The 20,930-nt window shown below is 40.4% G+C and overlaps 2 protein-coding genes and 1 pseudogene across 2 annotated transcripts; 1 reads left to right on the forward strand and 2 right to left on the reverse strand.

The window, feature by feature from the left end:
• Nucleotides 1-3,520: 3,520 nt before the first annotated feature.
• On the reverse strand, nucleotides 3,521-10,344 carry LOC105054303 (uncharacterized). Its single transcript, XM_073245367.1, has 5 exons — nucleotides 10,267-10,344; nucleotides 9,392-9,521; nucleotides 4,035-4,136; nucleotides 3,808-3,954; nucleotides 3,521-3,710 (listed from the first exon to the last, which is right to left on the reverse strand). Exons 1-4 carry the CDS (start codon nucleotides 10,342-10,344, stop codon nucleotides 3,809-3,811), a joined length of 456 nt encoding a protein of 151 aa, XP_073101468.1. The 3' UTR covers nucleotides 3,521-3,710; nucleotide 3,808.
• Nucleotides 10,345-10,661: 317 nt separating this feature from the next.
• LOC105053783 (DNA topoisomerase 2-like) lies at nucleotides 10,662-16,691 on the reverse strand (annotated as a pseudogene).
• LOC105053782 (transcription initiation factor TFIID subunit 8) lies at nucleotides 13,734-14,890 on the forward strand. Its single transcript, XM_010935063.4, has one exon. It carries the CDS (start codon nucleotides 14,054-14,056, stop codon nucleotides 14,774-14,776), a length of 723 nt encoding a protein of 240 aa, XP_010933365.1. The 5' UTR covers nucleotides 13,734-14,053; the 3' UTR covers nucleotides 14,777-14,890.
• Nucleotides 16,692-20,930: the final 4,239 nt, after the last annotated feature.

Genomic DNA, 20,930 nt, shown 5'->3' on the forward strand with positions numbered 1-20,930 from the left:
GAGAGGGATGGAAATCTTGAACTCGACTGAGTTCCTCCCGAGGGCGCGACGGGAGCCGCCGCGGGTCATTCGGGCTCACATGCTTCGATCCGAACCTCTTCCACAGGCGAGGGCACCGACACTCCTTCAGCTGCCCCCTCTGCCGCCCCTTCCTCGGATGGTGCCTCGGGTGGCACCACCGGCGCCGATAAGGCGATGATCGGTTCAAAGCCCGACGCTCGTTCGGTGTCAGGCTGTGCAGCCACCATCGCAACGGCAGTCGGGGATGATGTCTGGGGCCTCTTGGGTGGCCGCGAAGGTCCGACCCCAGGTGCCGATCTCTTCGTCGCCGCATGCTGCCGAATGTCGGCATCTGTTAGTCTTACTCTCGGCGGTATGCCTGCAATTTCAACGAAAGATTAGCACAAGTCCGAAGATGGATGAAAAAGTCAAAAGACGACCGACAGACTGAACTGTACCTAAGCGAAGAATCGAACTTAGGTCACCGTCATAGAGAGCTTGCTCGGTGACGAGCTCTCTCTGCTTCGGCACCGACACATCCTTCAGTCGGTGAAAGTCCTCTCGATCTTCTGCCTCCATCCTACTGTTTTCGTTCGATTGAGTTTGAGGGTCACCCCAGCGAGAAGGAAACCCCCAGGGTAGTGAAGAAGAAGCGAAGAAAAATTAGTTCTTCCACCCATGGATCGACGATGGAAGATCAGTAATGAATGAAAGACCTTTCCGGGGATTGAAGAACCACCACCCTCAGGCTTTCGGGTGAGGTCGGAGGACGAAGAACGCCCGGAAGAGAGAGATGCGGGGAAAGGTCGACAAAAGCCGACACAACAAAGCGAAGCTGATTATTAACCGAACTGAGTTCGGCGCCAGTTGCGCTGGGCAAAGCCTGTAATAATCTAAGACATTCCGGACGAACTCCGAAATCAGAAAGCGAAGACCTGCCCGAAGGTCCTCAACATAAAAGGCCACCTGGCCCGGAGGCGGGTTGTTAACCCGACCTCAGCCCCAGGGGTGAAAAGTCGGAATTGCTTCGGGATACCATATTGTTCTCTAAGCCGTTCGACGTTCAGCCCCGAAAGTGAAGAAGCCTCCACCTTCGGGGTCGACTGGGAATCATCGGTCGGGTTCTCCGACTGACTTCCTAGAGGAGAGGTTCTAGCCATAATGCTAGCCCCAAGAAAAGAGAATAAAAAGGAAAATGCAAAGGGAGCGAAGATGCAAAGGGACAAGAATGAAAAGCTTCGAGAAGAGCTTTCAAAGGAGGATGGAAACAGCTATCTGGAACTAGGAAACAATTCGACAGGGCCTCAGCATCAGAAATAGGGCAGTAAAAAGTGAAGCTTTGGATACGAGTGACCATATATATATAAGACCCTTCGACAGTCAAGATGAAAGCACGCTGGACGAGGGTTTCCCGGATGTTGACATGTGGCGGCGCCTGGGCCCTTCCTCGGTCAGACGGTTCGACGTACCTGCTCCAGATCAAGCCACGTCGCCTCCATCCGCATGAACAGTTCCAGCCCAATAGCCCCCTGACGCGTGGCGAAAAAACTGCATCTCGGAATTAATTAACCGACGGCGGTTTGCGTTCCCAATGAGACGTCTGACACCGGATCGTCCGTTGGTACGGTCGGCAGAGTCGGGACATGACGTGATGGAAAATCACTCCTTTCGCCCGAGACCGTCGCCCACGTGGTAACGCGGGCCAACACGACATCGGACTCAGGAGTGGGGGGGGCAATTGTTGGGATATACCGACCGACCCCTATACGCCGACTTATCCTTGGAACGGTCCGACCGACGTCTGACTCTACCCACCGGACGGACAGACGGCTCCGACAATGACTGCCGACAATATCGGCCAAAGGTATGCCGGCCAAACAGACCAATACTGTTTCCAACTGGCCGAACGGCCGAACCCATATCACCGACTCACTGTCGGGGGTGGCAGCCGATGTCCGACTTTCACAAGGCACCAGATCAGCCGACGGTGTTTTCGAGTCATCACCCAACGTCCCAGCAACCAAATACTGACATATAGTTGGCCAGCCCGTCCAAACGCCGTACAACCGCTATGGGCTGTTGTTCTGTCAAGGACATGCTGTACAACCGCCATGGGGCATTGTCCTGTCAAGGACATGGATTAATTTCAATGACTTGATAACCCACGATGATTTGACAGTCTTCGATGATTTGACAACTCCTCAGTTGTCTACACCATTAATGGCGGGACTATACCGCGTTCTACTATAAAACGGGGTAAGACAACAGTTTTGGTAAGCTCTCTCTCACTGAGCCCTTGGTTTTTTTCACTGTTGCCTAATCTCTTCTCTGACTTAAGCGTCGGAGGGTCCTCGCCGGAGGTATCTTCGATCAGTGAGGACTTTTTTTACAGGTGCGCATCCCCGATGATCGGATGACGAGAGAATTGGCCGCAACAAGACTAAAACTCTGTTCACTCCTGACATCACCGGAACCTGCACATGCTTCCATTGACGTGTGGTGATCACACTGAATAAAGGTTACCATACAGTGGGTAGAATGCATATTTGCTTATTGATTTGCTATAAGCAGATCCAAATAGGGCCGACGAATTCATCCGCAACCATCGTCATTCTTGAAATCAGAACCACCAAAATTAGCTGCACCTTGATGTGAGACAACAAAGTATGCCATCACAATGGTGGACAATCTACTTGCCATGGTAACTGACTGCTTATTAAAAATTCGATTTCTAATAATGACTTGCGAGGTTGAAATAAGCTAGATGCCTCTTTGCCAGGCACTGGATTCTCTGAACCATGGTTATCAAATTACGTTCAACTAATAGTTTGAAAACAAATCTTCAATTCTTCAACTCTGCCTGGGGATAAAGCGAGAACCAGAGGCCCTGCAAATCATCTTTGTATAAATCTAGCAGGAGGCTTTGGTTCTAATCAGTAACCATTACCCCTCTAGGTGTAAGACCAGGTTGTGCTTTTCCCTCCAATAATCTGCAGCGCAATAGGACTCTGAACAAAACGTGCAACAATCCAACTTTCTTCGGCTTTTCTTAGATGTAGATGTTGGGGGCCGAAAACGTCGCCCCCCTCCCATTCCCTTGCGGAGAAGGCATATGAATAGTCATAAATGACCTTGCCGTCAGCTGCAAAGACACCAGATCGACACCATCAAATTAACATCAGCTGTACGAACAGAACAGGGAATCACGACATTGATGCTTTATCTTGCAGTTGTATCATCACGTTACAATAACGAAGTGATCGACAGGCCACGACAGAACAAAAGAATATAAAAAGATTCTATGTCAATGTAAATATGAGCAGGCCGAATGAAACAACGCACATCGTCAACACAAGACAGCCTAACACGCGCGAGTCCTGAATAGGAAAAGATCTCACCCAGGTCCTGTAGACCTTAATTGGCTCAGCCAATGCAAATCCATTCAAGCTCCATAAAGAGGTATGCATTGATGGACATGTAGCAACAGCTTACAAGATCACAAAATTTATCTACTGTTGAATAATCACAATCAAAGAAGTTTCCTGAGCTTTTATTCAGTTGAAGGCTCATTCAGCATATCCAAAACTACAAAGAAGCTTCATTACAAAGGAAAGCATTTGTGTAACCAAAAAGGAAAGTATTCCATTTGCGACAGCAGAGCTGGGACGCGTGAAAGCCATCCTTCCCAGCAAAAGAAGGCCACATCGTACCTTTATCATTTGGGGGACAAAATTTCAACAAAACAAATTAAGCGCTGAGAAATCAGGGAACGCACTTTATGAGATATAGATGCATCAATTTATTCACCTTAAGATTCATTTGACTTGACAATGAAATTCTGACGGCTGATAGGGTTCATGACAACCGGTGGTCCAGCAGTTCGTGGCCAGGCTTGAAACTTTTTATCGGTTGCTTCCCACCACTCCTTGTCAGCAACAGTCTTTGGAGTGGAGCCTGGCTTTAAAAAATACAACAGCTCAGTACGTTTTCAATAAGATGAAAGCAGGATTTCTACAAAGATTGGTTTCATCTACCTCCAAATATCTTCTTTTCAGCAATAGCCATATCAAATAGATATGCAATTGCGAAGGCTGCAGTCACAGCTCCAATATATTTGACTGCCATGTCTGGACTTCCTGGTGAAAATTTTCCAAAGCATCAACAAAGGAACATGTACCACAATCCAGAATTTGTCCCAAATCCACAATATGGTGATTTGGTATAAGATGAATAACAAAAGAGAATAATACAGGAAATCCATAAAAAACACTGACATTATATCTAAAAGTTTTACTGCAGGAACTGATCCCTGATATACACATTAATTCAATTATTCAGGACAAATCAACAACATATACAAATGGTATATATGACCATAACAGACCAATGGTGAATCTCATTAATGGCAAGCCTACTCAAGATCGAGATAATCACAAAAACTGAATAATTATCAGATAGTGGACTCTCCCAATCACAAGATCTAGATCTGAGGATCTCTAGTAAGGCTCAGATTAAATTTTCCAAGCATGTTTTTTTATGGAATAATATCAAATTAAGATAAACTGGCACTTGTGAAAATGATGTGGATGCACAAGTTTTGAGATAATTAAAAGTCGAGATATTTATATTGTCAATCTTTAAGAGAGATTATAGCTCAGAGCTCCCACCATAGCACAAATTTATCAAAAATATTGATTTTTCTACAATCATATGTTGAACAACAAAATCAAATGCACATAAGAAATTGATACAACATGTAAGCATCCAAGAATCATCTTGCTAGTTGCTACCATAGTAACAAAGTTATCCAAATTATAAAAAAATTATTAAATTTTACAATTTTTCTAGGCACAATGATTCTGAGTTATTCCTCAACAATCATATTCATCAAGAATTACTAGATTCACAATTTCTTTATGATTGTCTTAAGTAATCCTCATGTAATACAATTTATTGTGCTACCTATCGTTGTTGCTGGGAAGGTTCCTGCAAATGTTCGTTATACTCACCTATTTTCTGCTGGTGTTTCACAAGATTAATTATATAGACATCTCAACACGCTCACGTTCTTTATTTTGCTTTTCCCTTTCTTTTTTGTAAATTCCTTCATAAGAACTGGATTTTTTTCAATTTTCTGATTCCAAATCTATATCCGAAGCTGAATTGTTCTTGCATGCCAGGATTGTGATCGACAGTAATGCGGTCCCTTGGATGCCACCACAAATTATTGCAATCCTTTTGAGCTATTTCCTATTTGAACTAGGCTTACTTTTCTTACTTTTCCTATTATAATTAGGTTAATGGTTATCAATTGCATTTTCCTTTTAGAGTTAGGATTCCTACTTTGGTTAGGAACCGATCCATATATAAGTGTAGGTGTCCTAATGGCTTTTCATTGTTGAATAAAATTTCACACTTGTTTTTGGAGGCTAATCACCCTCAAAGGGATTGTTAGAAGCTTGATCCCTATGAAGTGGTCATTCCAAAATCCGTCTTCTTCTACATTATGATCAGGTTAGTATCATCTGGTATTAGAACCACAAACTTGGGAACATGCGCTCAAGTTCAGGCACGAATGGAGAACGAGATTAAGTCTTTGAAAGAGAAAATAGAAAGGTACGAGGTGAATATCCAAGAGATTTGAGAAGCCACCTATCAAAATGCCTATGCGATGGACAATTTGAAGAACTTAATCAAAGCATTGGATCTCAAATATGGTCAATGTCACAATCAATCTGCAACACGTGAGACATCAGCAAGTGGTGGATGATTTGGCCATTCTAATCATAGGGAGGAATTTGAACACTAATTTGAGTCAGGAGGATTGATCCAACCATCAATTTTGCATCTTGAATTTCCTCGTTTTGATGGGAGGACCCTAATGGATGGGCTGAGCAATTTTAACCTAACCCCAAAAGCACAAAGTTTTCCTCTAGCCTCCTCCCACCTCGAGAAGGAAGCACTCTAGTGGTACCCATGGATTAAAAGGAGGTTTGAGGTATAACATCATGCAAAGAGTTTGTGGATAAGCTATGCACCTCTTTTGGCTAGACCATGTATGAGGATTATACAGAAGAACTCACCAAGCTCGATAGACCTCCACCATACAAGCATCAATATTGTTTTGAGCAACTTGCAAAGCGCATAACGGGTTTAACTGAGAAATTCTTTATGTGCTGTTTTGTGAGTGGACTCAAGGAGGAACCAAAGGATGAAGTTCGTATGTTCTCTCTAACTACTACAAGGGCTATTAGATTGGCTAGACTTAAGGCAGAACAATTACTTGCTCTATGCAAATAGAATAAAGTAATCCTATATCTAATCCCCATCCTCCACCTGGGCTATTGGATTGGCTAGACTTAATGAGGAACAATTACTCATTCTATGCAAATAGAATAAAGTAAATTCTACACCTTCTTCCAATCCTATACCTAATCCCCATTCTCCACCTGCACCAATTAAGCAATTAACGTCATCTGAAGTGATCGCTAGAAGAGAGAAAGGTGATTGATAGGATGATGAACAAGAAGAGCTTGAAGGAAAGGCGGAAACACTAAAAGGATTTGCCACTGGAAATCTCTATGCATGCCATAATTGGGCTTTCTATCCTCCAACAATGTGAGTCAAAGCAAAGCTCAAGAAACAATTGATTACCATTCTTACCGACTGTAGGAGCACACATAATTTCACTCATCCTGATCTAGTCAAGCACCTCAACTTCTGGTGGTTTGATGACAAAGCTCTTGACGTCATGGTAACAAACAGGAAGCATATCGGAATTCAAGGTATATGTGATAATCTTCCTATGTCTATGCAAGGATTTAATTTTACATCTGACTTCCATATGGTTCCTTTTCGTGGATGTGATGCGGTGCTAGGGGCATATCGGCTTTACCCCTAGGCCTTGTTTTATGGGATTTCTCTATACTTTTGATGCAATTTAAGTTCCAGGGGCAAAGGAAAAAATACACGTTGAAAGGCTCTGGAGATCCTCCCATGCAGATTGTTTGTAGCCATTCCATTGACAAGATGATAGCCAAGAGGAAGAACCACTATGTACATAACCTTGTATTCTATGTAAGGCAGTGAGCCAAGAGAAGACTTGCCCTAGGATTTGCAGCAATTATTACAAAAAAATTGAAGGTATTCTTTCTACTCCTACTGGATTCCCACCCAAGCATTTGCATGACTATCAAATTCCTCTCTTGCCTAAAAGTCGTCCTCTTAAAATCCAGCCTTATCAGTACCCTCGCATTCCAAAGGGAAAAATAGAATGCCAATCCAAAGAAATGTTAGAGAGTGGGATTATCCAACTGAGCAACAACTCATGCTCATCACCAATGTTGCTAGTGCAGAAATGTGATAGCCCGTGGCAGATGTGCACTGATTATAAAGCACCTAATAATATCACCATGAAGGACAAGTTTCCAATTCCATACCCTTGGTAGATGTTCTTGCACAAACTGAAGATAAAAATGATCCAAGGAGAAATCACAAACCCAGACAAAAAAAAAACATACTAATTATTTCCAGCAACAAAAAACAAAACAAGAATTCAACTGAAAATGGCATCCAAGATCACTTAATTCTCTTAAAATCAATGTCCTAAAGATTTTATCTAAAAAATAAAATCAACCACATATTTCCTGAAACAAACCTTGAAAGTCCTTAAAACCTCACAATATACATACACATATAAATATAAACACACGCACACACATATAGATTTTTCTGATACTATGTAACACTTTCTCGGCCCACATTTAAGCTTCTTCTTCTTGTTCTTGTTCTTCTTCTTCTTCTTAATGAATCTTAATTTTGCAATGAAGCAATTAACAGTGGAACCAAAAATACTATTACAATTCCATAACAAGTTTAAGCTTCCAAAATCATTTAAATAACAAATAAATAAACATGATAAAATATAACCTACTTATATATCACAAGATGTATTCCTATGGCTAACCCTATTGGACTCACCCTAGGTGAAAACTTACTAATCATAACTTGAGATATTGATCATATAAAGTTTAAGCTACTCAAACGAAACACCAAACACAAAAACAAGATGTGTTCAGATCCAAGATGATTTGATCAACAAAGAAGACAATCCAAGTGATCGATTTACATGGTAACCTAAAAAGATCCCATCCTAAATACTATATCAAGGCATAGTTGCCACCATTAACTTTTAGATTCTCTAATGAAAAATAATCAGAGCAAAAGCCTGAACAACAATAATTTTTCATGAGCTACCAATATAGTTTCGCAATTCCTCTCTAAAAATTGTCTCACCACAAAACGTTGTTCCTAAGTTTGACAGACCAATGTGCAGTAGCATTCTCCAAAAGAAAAGTTTAAGCATCTTAAAGCGTACATGATCTCAACCTAACCAAAAAAAGGGTCCATTGTTTGTTTGAAGCGAAGAGCTGGGAAAGCCCCATTGCTCCCCGTTCCTCCAACATCCTTGTAAACAATACCATTGTATTTTAAAGATTCTTCGGAACCTTTCAAATTTCTCAGATGATCTAAAGCATTTCAAAGATCGAAGGTCAGAGGCTACAACCGATGCTCACAAAGCCATAGTGCATCAAATCCTAAACAAAAACTACGAACGCTTTAAACAGTAACCCTAAATCCGATTAAGAGAGCAAGACCACAGATCTGAAAAGAACAAACGGTAGACTGATTAGAGAGAGATTGAGAGAGAAGATCAAGCAAAGAACTTGATTCTTCCATTTAAGAGAGCAAATCTCATATCGGAACAGGACAAACCCTAGATTGATTAGAGGGACAAGATCGAGAAACGAACTTGATTACTCCATTTATGAGAGCAAGACCACAGATTGGAACGGCACAAACCTTAGATTGACTACAGAGAGAGAGAGAGAGAAAGAGATCGAGCAAAGAACTTGACTCCTCCATTTAAGAGGAAAAAACCACAGACTGGAACGGGTAAAGAGAGATAGAGAGAGAAGACCAGAATGGGACAAACCCTAGATCCATTAAAGAGAGAGACAGAGCGAAGATCAAGCAAAGAACCTGATTCATCCGTTTAAGAGAGGAAGACCACAGATCGAAACGGACAAACACTAAATCCATTAAAGAGAGATACAGGAAGAAGATCGATCAAAGAACCCGATTCCTCCGTTTAAGAGAGCAAAACTACAGATCGGAACGGCACAAACCCAAGATTGTTTTAAAAAAAGAAAGAGAGAAGATCGAACAAAGAATTTGAGTCCTCAAAAGACAGTATATAAGATGAACAATCGAAAAAAAAAAACCTTCACAAATCAAAATTTATCACCTCCGAGTCGGCGACTCTCGTGATCTTCTCAGGAACTATCGAACTCGTCGAAGGAAATGAGAGCCGGTCAATGCATGGGATAACTTAACCTCCGATGGATCTGAACCGGCCGGTTCGTGATTGCTTCTAGGCCGAACCAAAACGGTGGGCGAAGTTGGGTTCGCCTGCAATGACCGGTCCAACTGCACCGGTCCGTTCCTCGACGAAGAGAAAGCTAGCAGCTCTGTTCCTCCGAAGACACCGGCATCCACCGCCCCGGCCGTTTCTGTCTAGATCAGATCTCGCCTCTTTCAATAGAAGCCAGGCGATCCTCGGCCACCAGATTCGATCATCCGGACACGAAATGATTCAGGGTGGAATTTTACATCCTAATCCTTTAATTTAGGTAAAATTCTAACCTTCTTATTTATTTAATTTTATTAATTAATTTGGATTAGGCCAGAGAAAATAGGGGATTAAATATTTTTCAACATCAAATGAAATCAGAAAACTAAATAAATAAACGATCGATTTAAATGCTGTGGTTCATCATAAGTGGCGAGTTTGTAGGTTTCTACAAGAGTAATTAGTTTTGTTAATTATATAAAATTACAATATTAAATTGATTTGATATGTCCAACATATGAGTAGACTGGAAGGCATTTTGCTTAAATTTTGTTATTGATAGAGATAGGGATATCCTTTGCATTATTTTTCGTGTATATATTTTTATATCTATAATGTGTGTGATTTTGATATGCGCATACATGCTATAGACAATAATGAATTCCAGATTATACAAAGAAATTGGCAATGTCTTGCATCATACAATGTGAACATGTTAATGCATTAGATAAATAAAATGAGACTTGCATAACTGAATGACTGGATGGGGCACTTTAGATTGGTCACATTATTATCGATTGCTATTACGGACTGAAAATTTAGTATTAGAAATGAGAAAAAAAAGCTCCAATCACCATTGCAATCCTCTGAATCTTCACTATCTCAACAACTGTAATAGAAAATGCATAAACTGTCCAAAACCTTGCAATCATTTCCTGATGGATGATTATTTCTTAAAAAAAAGTTTCCGACCGGATGATTAGTCACAATTTGGTGGCATCAATCTACTGTACTTGAATGTATAAATATTACTGATACATTCTCTGAAATTGTAAACATGAAAATAAAAATACCGAAATGGAGCTTGAAAAGGAACATGATACTTTGTTGGAGATGAATTCAAGTTGCAGAGGAACATAGAGTTTTTTTTTGTGGGGGAGGAAGAAATATAATGAGATTTGATACCATTTCTTTAGACATATGGAAACATAACAAAAGCCGAGAGAGAACATAATGCAACTGAAAGAAATTAAAGAAACAACATATAATACAACAGAGATATTACAATAACCAAGTTCGAAAGCCATGAATCCATGAAAAATGCCATGAAAACAACGAGCAATAAGGAATTGACAAATTTCACAAACAACGTTGGTCATGAAATTAAACAACCACGAAATCTTCTTCCTCCTCAAAATCTGAATCATCAGTCTCAGGTTCATCTTCCATCTCGGAATCACTCTCTACATACACGGCTCTCGTCCTGTTCCCCCTCTTTGGTCGAGCCGCTGCTACTGGAACCTCATTCATCTCTGCTGGGCTTCCGGATGAGCAACAGTCAGACTCTTCACTATCAGTTGGAGCAACTTCCGGTCCTACCCAACACTGACTCACTTTTCTTGTTGAAGGGAGATGCCCCCATCCTCCTCACCTTCTTCTCAGGTGAGATCCCAGCATTCTCCGCTGGCTTCAGCACTTCAGTAATCAGCTTCTGGCTCAGAACTGGCTCGCTCTGTGCCACTCCCCTCTTTTTCATGGCTGTTGTGGCAGCTTTTCTTCCCTTTGCTTTCTCATTTGCAGGCTTTCTTCCTCTACCTTTCCCTCCTTCAGGGGCTTCCACTGACTCAAAATCCTCATCATCATCTTCTAGAACAGTCGGCATGTTATCTTCAACATCATCACAATCAGATATCTCCGTAAAGGTTGGTGGAGCCTTCCTTGCAGCTGTCTTTTTCCCAGGTTCTTTCTTCCTATGTTCTCCCTGGCTTAGTAGTGCTTCAGTTTCCATGGCTGCAAAGAAACTAAACCATCACCCAAGATGCCAGGATTTTGCAGCAGGAAAGACAAATTGCAAAGGATCAAGGTTATAAGCAGGAAAGACAGCATACCAGATTGATCTGGAGAAGAATCAAGGTTATAAGCAGCCAACTGATTTTTTAAGGCAAGTACTTCTTCATCTTCATCACTTTCAGCCACCATAACTTTGAGAGAGAGCATCCAATCAAATAAGGGAATCTCATTTTCTTTTACCGGCAAGATATTGGAATAACCGAGACTCACTTTCTTGGCAGGAGTTTTCTTTGCGCCGCCTCTAGATTTTAGTTTTGATGCCTCAGGAGCATTGCCTGCAAAACCAGCATTGATTGAGTAAATAAACCACAAGAACTACTGACATGGAAAAAGTCATAGTCATATCTTTAATAGTATATAGAATATACCTGCATCAGTTGAGTTAACGTTTGGTATACTAGAGGAGTTATTCTCCTTGTTCTTCCTTGGCTTCTTTGGTCCTTGTCTAGAGACAGCAGCACTGGTAATGTTCTTCGTTCTAATCTCTCGTTTCATTCCTTCCTTAGCATCTTTTCGTTCTTGCTCCTGATTCAAAAGATGGGCTCATTGAGCTCAAGAAAAATGAGAAAGAAGCTAGAAGTTTTGAAGCAACAACTTACATCAAGCTCGCTTTCAAATGCATCAAGATCTTTCATCCATAAATCCCTTGGTGAGGACTTCCTCAGTTCCTCAACTGCATCTTCTAGTTTCTTCCTATCTGCGCAGAACTCCTGAACATTTTCCCATGTCAAGGTTCCTATGGCCATGGAGAGCGGATACAATCAGTAACTCTTGCTCCGCCCTTCACCACTTCAGGGCTATCTTCATTGTCGTCTTCTTCTACTGTGGCCCCACCAATGGCAGCATCTATGCCCTTTGATTTCTTTGGGAAAGGAGAAAAGCCTTTTTGCTACAGCTCAAGGAACAAATCTGCTCTCTTCCAATTACTGACTATTATCTCACCTCTAACTACACCAAGAATGAATCTGACTTTGTTATCCAGCTTCAGCAAATCCATCACAAGATTCTCTAAGAGCACTTTCTGCATGAGAATGGCAAAAAATCATCAACTTGTACAAAGAGTTCCGTAAGCCAAAAAATACTTCAAAACCAAGACCAGTAATATCTCACCTTCCTTTTTGCATAAAATTCAAGTCTCAAATGGAAGGAGTCCTCGACAACTGCTATGAAAACCAAGCATCAGCAAAAAGGCAATTTCTGAAAATTGTAGTGAAGATATCTTGTTTAGTTGGAACTTCAAGAGGAAAGAGAGTGAAAAAATCTCTTCTCACTTTCGACATTTCATGAAAGTGGAAATCTATGGAGGAGGTGAGTTTTGACATTTCCTATGAGATGAGAATTGATGATGCTTTTTTTTTCTAAAAATATCTATGGTTAAGATTTTGCAAAATATCAATGAATAATTAGGATGAAATACTGAATAATGATATAATATTATATTAATATTATCCTTATATTTATATGAATATAATATAATATTTATATTATAATATTTATTATATTTTTAATATTATTTTAAAATTTACATCAATATAATATTTTTATCAAAATTAATATAATATTCATATTAATATATTTATATTATATTTATATTAATATAAATATAATATTTATATTTATATAAAATTTAGTAATAAAAAAATATGATCTTATACTTACGAAGGACATAATAAGTATTTTACATAATTTTTTTAAAAAAATGGATGCTCAACCAAATATAAACTGCTATGCAATAAGTCATTTTTTTATAACTAATCAAACATGCCAAAATCTTATTTTTAATAAATAATATTTTATAAAAATAATTTTGTAGGAAGTTATTTTTTAGGAAGAAGCATTCTTCCCACGAATCCAGGCTCGACGATGACAATAGAAAGGATGGTGATGATGCTGGCTCCAAGCATGTTAAAGATTTTACCAAACCAGCTCCCTGATTTAGCTTCTACTTTGCCGTTATATGTAATTGCATCTATTGGGGTTTATTAGTGATTGGAAACTTGGTCACGCATTTATGGTTCTCTTATGATTGCTTTAAATAAAACAAGACTCCAACATTGGAGATTTGCGATTCTAAATATTAGGGTTTATTAATCATTTGAAACTTTGTATGTATTTATGGTTCGCGTATGATTACTTTAAATAAAGCAGGCACCTCTACTTTATAAATATTTATCCCTTGTTTTAATTCCATAGTTTAACTCTTCTTTTCACCTTTGTCAGTTTCGTGCATTTTAAGTTGGGAAAGGAATAATATCCTACCAATAGAAGATTATTGATCATTGTCTTTCTCTGTAACATATCACCTATGTGGATTCCCCAAATTCAATTGCATTTTCTTTAGGTTTTAGTTATATACATCATACACTGTTTACAATACATTACACGCCTATCACAGACCCAGAACTTGTTTGCTGAGAAGAGATGGGATCTGAGAAGCCTATCGAACAATATTGTCGATACGCCCGATACCAACCTATCTTAGGGTTTTATTACGGTTTCGTCCCATTTGGTAACACCTTTCATCTTTAGAAGCCTTCTGCAACCCCACAAATCCCCTAACTCCGGCCATGTATGGAACCGCCGGCGAAGCATGAGGAGGAGGAGGAGGAGGAGGAGCCCAGCCCTCGTCCACCTTTTGCCGCCGCCGCCGCCATCTCCAGGATCGCCGTGGCCCAGATCTGCCTCACCGTCGGGTACGCCGCCGCGGAGCCCGCAGCCCTCCGCTCCCTCTCCGACGTCGCCGGCCGCTACATTCAGATCCTGGCCCGGTCCGCCGCCTCCATCGCCGCCGTCCACGGCCGGACCGACGTCAACCTTCTCGACCTCGTCCGGGCGATGGAGGAGCTCAGCCTCCCGCGGGGGTTCGCCGGCGCCTCCGACCCGACGAGATCGCTTCTGAGATCGAGCGTTTTGAGAGAGCTAATGGCGTTCGTCCGATCGGTGCACGAAATCCCATTCCCGAGGCCCATCCGGCGCGAATCCGTAAGGGCTAGGGCTTCGCCGAGCTTCGCGCAGCTGGGGCGGGAGCCGCCGCTCCGGCACGTGCCGCGGTGGCTGCCGTGCTTCCCGGAGTCGTGGGAGAGGTCGCGGAGAGAGGAGGAGGGCTGCGGGGAAGGGAGAGAACGGGAGGGGGACAGGGTTTCGGCGGCGGTGAAGCTTTCAGAGGAAGGTTTTTTGCCGGCGGAGTGGGAGAGAGTTAGGTTCCGATTGGCGTGTTATGGTGGTTCGGATGGGGAGGGGAAGAAGAAGGGAGAGCATGGCGTCGAGGAAAGGGAGGAGAGGAAAGGGAAGTAAAAAATAGCCTCCAACACCTGTACATGAATTTTCTTTTTTTGGTTTTTAAATTCTTCTCTCTTTTCAAGTGTCTTTGGTAAAGAATAGACTCGAACAGCAAAAAGAAGGTTAAAACATTGTTATTCCCAAACAACTTTTTGGTAGCATCATGCCTAATGATTTTTATGAGCTAAGTTAACTGAAAGTGTTTGATGGAAAATAAACAAATAGGGCAAAGTAGACTTCTCTAATTCATTCAGGCAATGCATGAAAAACGGCATCTGATCCGTTCGTCTTCGATAATATAAGAACGATGAATTCATCAATTGAATTCGTCCATATAGTAGGAATGAAATTATTTATTCATCCAAATTCGATCTCAAATTGAATATTCTTCATTGAGAGTTGAAAAAAAGTAGATGCATCGGATCATTCTCTTCTAACTCATAGATTTAGTCATCCTTTCAAGAGTTTTTTTTTTTTTTTTAAAAAATAGATGCATCGGATCATCCTCTTCTAACTCATAGATTTGGTCATCTTTTCAAGAGTTTTTTTTTTTTTTTTTTAAACCTGGCCGATGGAGACAAAATCCATAAGAGCATGGTGACATGGAGCACTTTCCCCAATGTTTGCATGATAATAATAAAAATATACAATCATGTAAGGTAAAAACAATATCGTAAATGCGAACCATATCATTGCGGTTATAACATAACCCTATGTTGATAAACATAATGAAGTTTAGTATCATGAACGTGTCTTATAAACATACGAGCTTGTCGGTGTCACCAACGTACATAAACTGCATATTTCTGGTTCGGACTTTTGACATAAAAAGTATGCTTTTCTGATTCATTACGAGTGTTTGCTTTAGTAAAAACTAACAGATAACCTGCTTTGCTTCGTGCCTAACATGCATAACCATCAGTCACCACTATGTGCGCATAAATCTAGCAAATGTCCACAGGCTTTAATCTAGAATTTTTTTTTTTGATGTTTTGACTTTTGACCATCTGGATTGGATACCTAGTCCAACTCAATACCATATTCTTCTCTTTTACTTGAGGAGAAAAGAATCAATGAGTATAACCCTTTCCCGTTCATCTAACTGTGAGATTTCATAATTATATCATCATCGTAATATTTTCACTCCACCAAATTATCTTTTATTCTGCATCAAAAGTTCACCGAAGATAGCAATTTAAATAAAAGACAAATAAAAAACATCCTCCAAAAAGATCGGACTGATCAGATCGAACATCAAAGAGACAAAACCAGACACCAAAATCATCATAACAGCACTTAAACCACCACAAAAATAGAGGAAGCAAAAGCTTGTACCTTTCTTGGAACTTTCACAGTCGTCAATGGAAGCTAAAGTCGAAGGAACGTCCGTAACGGACGGGAACGGCCCTAGTTTCTCCGGGAATCCCAACGCGACTCTCTCCTGCACCGTTTTGGGAGCATTCTCGGTGAAATTCGGAACCCCGTAAATAACAGCTGCAAGGAATTTGGAAGTTGGTCGCAGAAATCAGAAGAAAGAATCCCTAATTTTGAAAAGCAAGGAAAAGAAAACCCCTAATAGTTTTGTACGGTTGCTTGCATCCGAGAATGGAAGCATCCAATTCCTCGACTTGGGCCAGGGGGCTTCGACGATCCAATGCCCTGGGAAGAACTCCGTCGAGATGGCGGGGGGAAGGCGAGCGGCCGGGATTTCTCTCCTCTCTTGTTTTTAATTTCGCTTGTAGGTTTCTCCTCCTTCGAAGCGTGGGGCGTCCGCTGGAAGGAAGTGCGGGCCCGGGGAGCTTCCTTCGCGAGAATCCACCGTTGGATCACCAAACGCACATCTCTCAAAGCACTCCAAAATCCACATGATCAGAGGATGATCCAATGGTGGATTTGCGCGAAGGAAGGATTCGAGGACGGGGGATCAACATTTTTTCGTTATTCCTTGCAAACAGGAGTCGCATGAAATATTTATTCCACCATCTGATGAGTCTCATTTATTTTGCGCACTTTTTTTTTTAAATTTTTTTTCCAGTCTTCTAATCTCATGTCAAGCCAAAATTCAAGCTGAACAGAAGTTTTTCATAAATAACTCATTTATTTGTTTGTCCTAGATGACGCCCAGTTGGATAAACATCAATCATAAAGATAGATGGAGCATTTCTTACACAGATATAATTTGCATTGGGTTTTTGTATTTTACTACGTTGATATCGTAGTGCTTAATTGGATGCATATTAGATACATGATAGTACAATGAATATCTGCTTTTGAATAAAATTAAGCACGATTTTAACAAAATAATTAGCATATTATAGATATTCTTATATGGCTAAACAAATAATGAGCTGCGCTGATAGAAAGTTTCACCTTATGCCTACGCTACCGTGGAGTTAGTAAATGCCCATTCTTCACATGAACAAAAGAAATTTATGTTTCCTAAACTTCATTCTTATATCCTACAAGCATCATATATATCTAATACCAAGCATGATGCTGTTAGCCAAATTTTAGAACAAAAGAGGCAAAGAGGTGGATGAACTCTCATGAAAGATCGATAGCAATCATAGTGCCCAGGTAAGCAAAACATGTGATGTTGAATACAACAGGACACGTTCTGAAGAAGTTAAGACAATTTTTCTTTAAAGTTAACACAATCCTAGAAACAGAACTCAGTGAGAAAAGAAACAGAGAACTAGAAGAAGAAAGAAAGAAAGAAAAAACAAGAAAATGTTACAGTCGTTATTCTCGCTTCTCCAATTGACAGGACTGCACCATTCTACATAACCAACCAGAAAATGAACCTGCTTCACTGATGCAGTACTGAAACACAATCATCTCTAATCCTTAGAGTTGTTGCTGGCTGAAGTGTAGATTAAAGTGCAAGCATGGAGAAGGTATGCAGGCTATCCTCATTGGATCGGGTGTTTAACCGCCCTTCTTCGGCCACCCTCTCTTGGAACAGTCGCAGTGCTCTCTGCCATCTATGGCCATTTCGCGCCGGAGCATCAGAGAAGATCACACGGTTTAGTCGAAAGAAGAAGAGCCTCAGTGCGAAGACCATGTCGGTATAGGATCCCCTCATCCGCACTGCAAGTGGAAGCTTAAGCAAGAAGAACCACAAGAGGGCTACATGGAGATGGTAGTGACCACCACCACCACTCGCAGCCAGAAGCTTTAGCTTGAGCATCACCACAAAGTCCACTGCCATTCCCGTAGTGTGGTGGAAGAGGATAAAGAGTTGGATCTGGTTCATGTTCCAAGTCCTTTCATTTAAGGAACTTAATGGAGGAGCGAATTATTTGATGGTTATCATTGAGAGAAAACGAAGTAATTCAGCTTCAGTGAAGTTGCACTCAACTCTGGCACCATATGAATTATGGGTGCACATACAGTGGCAATCATGCCAAGGGATGAGGTTTTCCATCATTCCATGCAACAATAGCCACCCCAAAATTTTGCTGACATTGCTTGGATTTATGTTAAAAAGAAGTCTTTCATGGGCGTATTATTGCACATGAATTATGATGGTCTTTTTGGAATGCTAGGAGTAGATCTACCTCAGCTGAGAAACTTGAAGCATCTTTCTTTTCTCTGTACCCTAAAAAACTCACGGAAATGCAAATGATAGAAGAGGCTAAGGTTGCAAGAACGATCCAAGCTGGGCTTTTTGTACCATATTTTATGATTGATGGTACTTTATCTTAAAATTAGTTTGAGTGTAATCAAATGTAAAGAGGCAATTGTGAGGCAATGGTTAGAACACTTAGTAAGCTACCAAGTCTGTCATGAATAAGATGGGATCATGTTTGGAATGTAGCATAGAAAGCTTTTAGAAAGGGAGCGTCGGTGGTAATGGCGTTCAAATAATTATTTCCTTTTCTTTTAAGTCCAATCATAAACATATAGCTCGGACATCATCTTTGACCTCAAGTACAAAAGCAGAAATAAACTGGATAGAAATACTGCATGCATGTAAATTCTGAACCAAACCGGACCTAAAAATAATCATATTACTTCCTATCCTAATGCTCCGATGACCATGGCCAGCTTACAGAAAGGTACATAGATTTATTTGCCCTCCTTCCGGCCAGTATATAATAGATAACGAGGAAGGGCAAACACACATTTTTGGATGGCAAAAGCCCTGAGTACTTGGAATCCCTTCATAGATTACAGAACCACAAATTTTTAATAAGATGTATCATTATCACTTCTCGGCAAATTGTGAATCACAGGGTTTTAAAGCTTGTGTATGCAATATGTGCCATGCATGCCTCAATGCATTGTCAAGTGTTACACTCATTGTCCTTTAAAGTAAAATCACTACCATAATATGAGATGTTGATGGTGGACCATTCAAATAGGAATCCAAGTTGGATGTCTCATGTAGGTCCATTGAGCTTTTGTTTGCATGAAATTCGCTACTTTTGCATGACGGTAGATCAACCTTTCAATGATCTGAAATGTTCTCAGCCGACTGGAGTGTCTTGCAGAGCCAGCAGACAATCATCAACCTGCAGCCATCATGCATCCCTTCACATTATTAGAGTACTGTAGGGCTTATCAACCAACAAAGTGGCCAACAAAAAGTTGCACCATATCAACTAATTTATTATTGACTTAATGAGACATCATTTTGTCAAAATTCGGACTAGAGGATAAGAACTCAAGTCACTATGGCAGATTTTGTCTTCATGCCATTTGAATCAATTATATATTTTCTTTTGAGCGTACATTGGATACGTTGCATAAACAATGGCTTGTCCCTCTCCTGAGGTGTCCTTTCCAGATTGGTGGGCTAAAATGCATATTAATCCCATAAGAGTTGGCTCAGACTTCAGCAGGCTCTGCCATATACCCAAGGCTGTACGCTGCAGCCAGCTGATCCACAAGGACCATGGTAAGGCAAATAACATTGATCTAACCAACGGTCATGGCTCCTTGCCGCAGCCCTATTGTAACGGACATCTGGGACCCAACAGAATCTAACCTTTCCCTGCTCTCAAACTTTACAGACTGCCTTATAGGCTTTCCTGATGCAGATAAGGCCGACAGTCAGGTTTGGTCATATAGATTAGGTCTAAAATCTGGGACCTGAATTTGATTTTTTGATCTAGTAGGTAAAAAATTCTAGATGTAAACATTATTGTTTTATCAAATAAGTAATCTAAGCTACCCTATGGTAGATTGAATCTGATTAAATGAGTTAAATGAATTAAGTATTGCCACCCCTTTGTGCGGATGCCTTATTTTTATCTGGCCGAACCTTCAAAGATAGTTTTCAGTATTGCCTTCCAAAAATCTTCCACCGTGCAACAGTGTTCCAACCTGGAAATTCTTCTACTTCTTAATTTATACATTGATAATCTAAAATACTAATATAAATGGTAACTTAAAGGGAGAGAGAAGAAGGATTATGCTATGTGGAGCAATTTCCTTTTATTTTCCAGTTTTTGATAGCTTTTAAATTTATTTTAATAGCATCAATTTTATTTAGTAGCCATACTAGATTAATAAAAAAAAAATGTCAGACTTTTACTTGAGTTAATGCAAGATTTTTGATTATTGTTGGGATAATTCAATCGACGCCCGATTTCGATTATAGATTGGTCTCACAAACACAGTATGCCGACTCACAATCAGTTGACAGGTCGATAGTTGGCTGTTTTCAACCATCAACGGACAACTCAGTTAATATCCAACTGATGATCATTGGCATATTAGAGTTACCGACCAATGTTTATTCAGATCTTTACGACTACCGACATATAGTCGGCTTATTTTTCCACGATCACATAAGGTCGGAATATGCGGAACCTATATATCTAATCGTTATAAAAGATTATCAACTACGTGTCATGGTTATTAATGAGTATAAACAGCCCATTAACTCCATGATTATGGTTCGATAATTTAGTATCATAAAAAGTGAGACCACGTGCTCGACGGTTACATCTGAATCATCTATAAAAGGAAGGTAAATGAACAGCATTGGTAAGATAATTTTGGGCTGAAATTCTGTCATTTCAAATATTCTTCATCTGCTGTTCATCACTCCCCACTAACTTAAATATCGGAGAGTCTCTATCGAACATAATTTCGATCTGTGTGAACTTCATTTTACAGGTGCTCTTCATCAGCGACAGACGTAATTAAGGATTGACTG

The sequence above is a fragment of the Elaeis guineensis genome, chromosome 11, assembly GCF_000442705.2.
Source record: "Elaeis guineensis isolate ETL-2024a chromosome 11, EG11, whole genome shotgun sequence".
Taxonomy (NCBI): Eukaryota; Viridiplantae; Streptophyta; class Magnoliopsida; order Arecales; family Arecaceae; genus Elaeis; species Elaeis guineensis.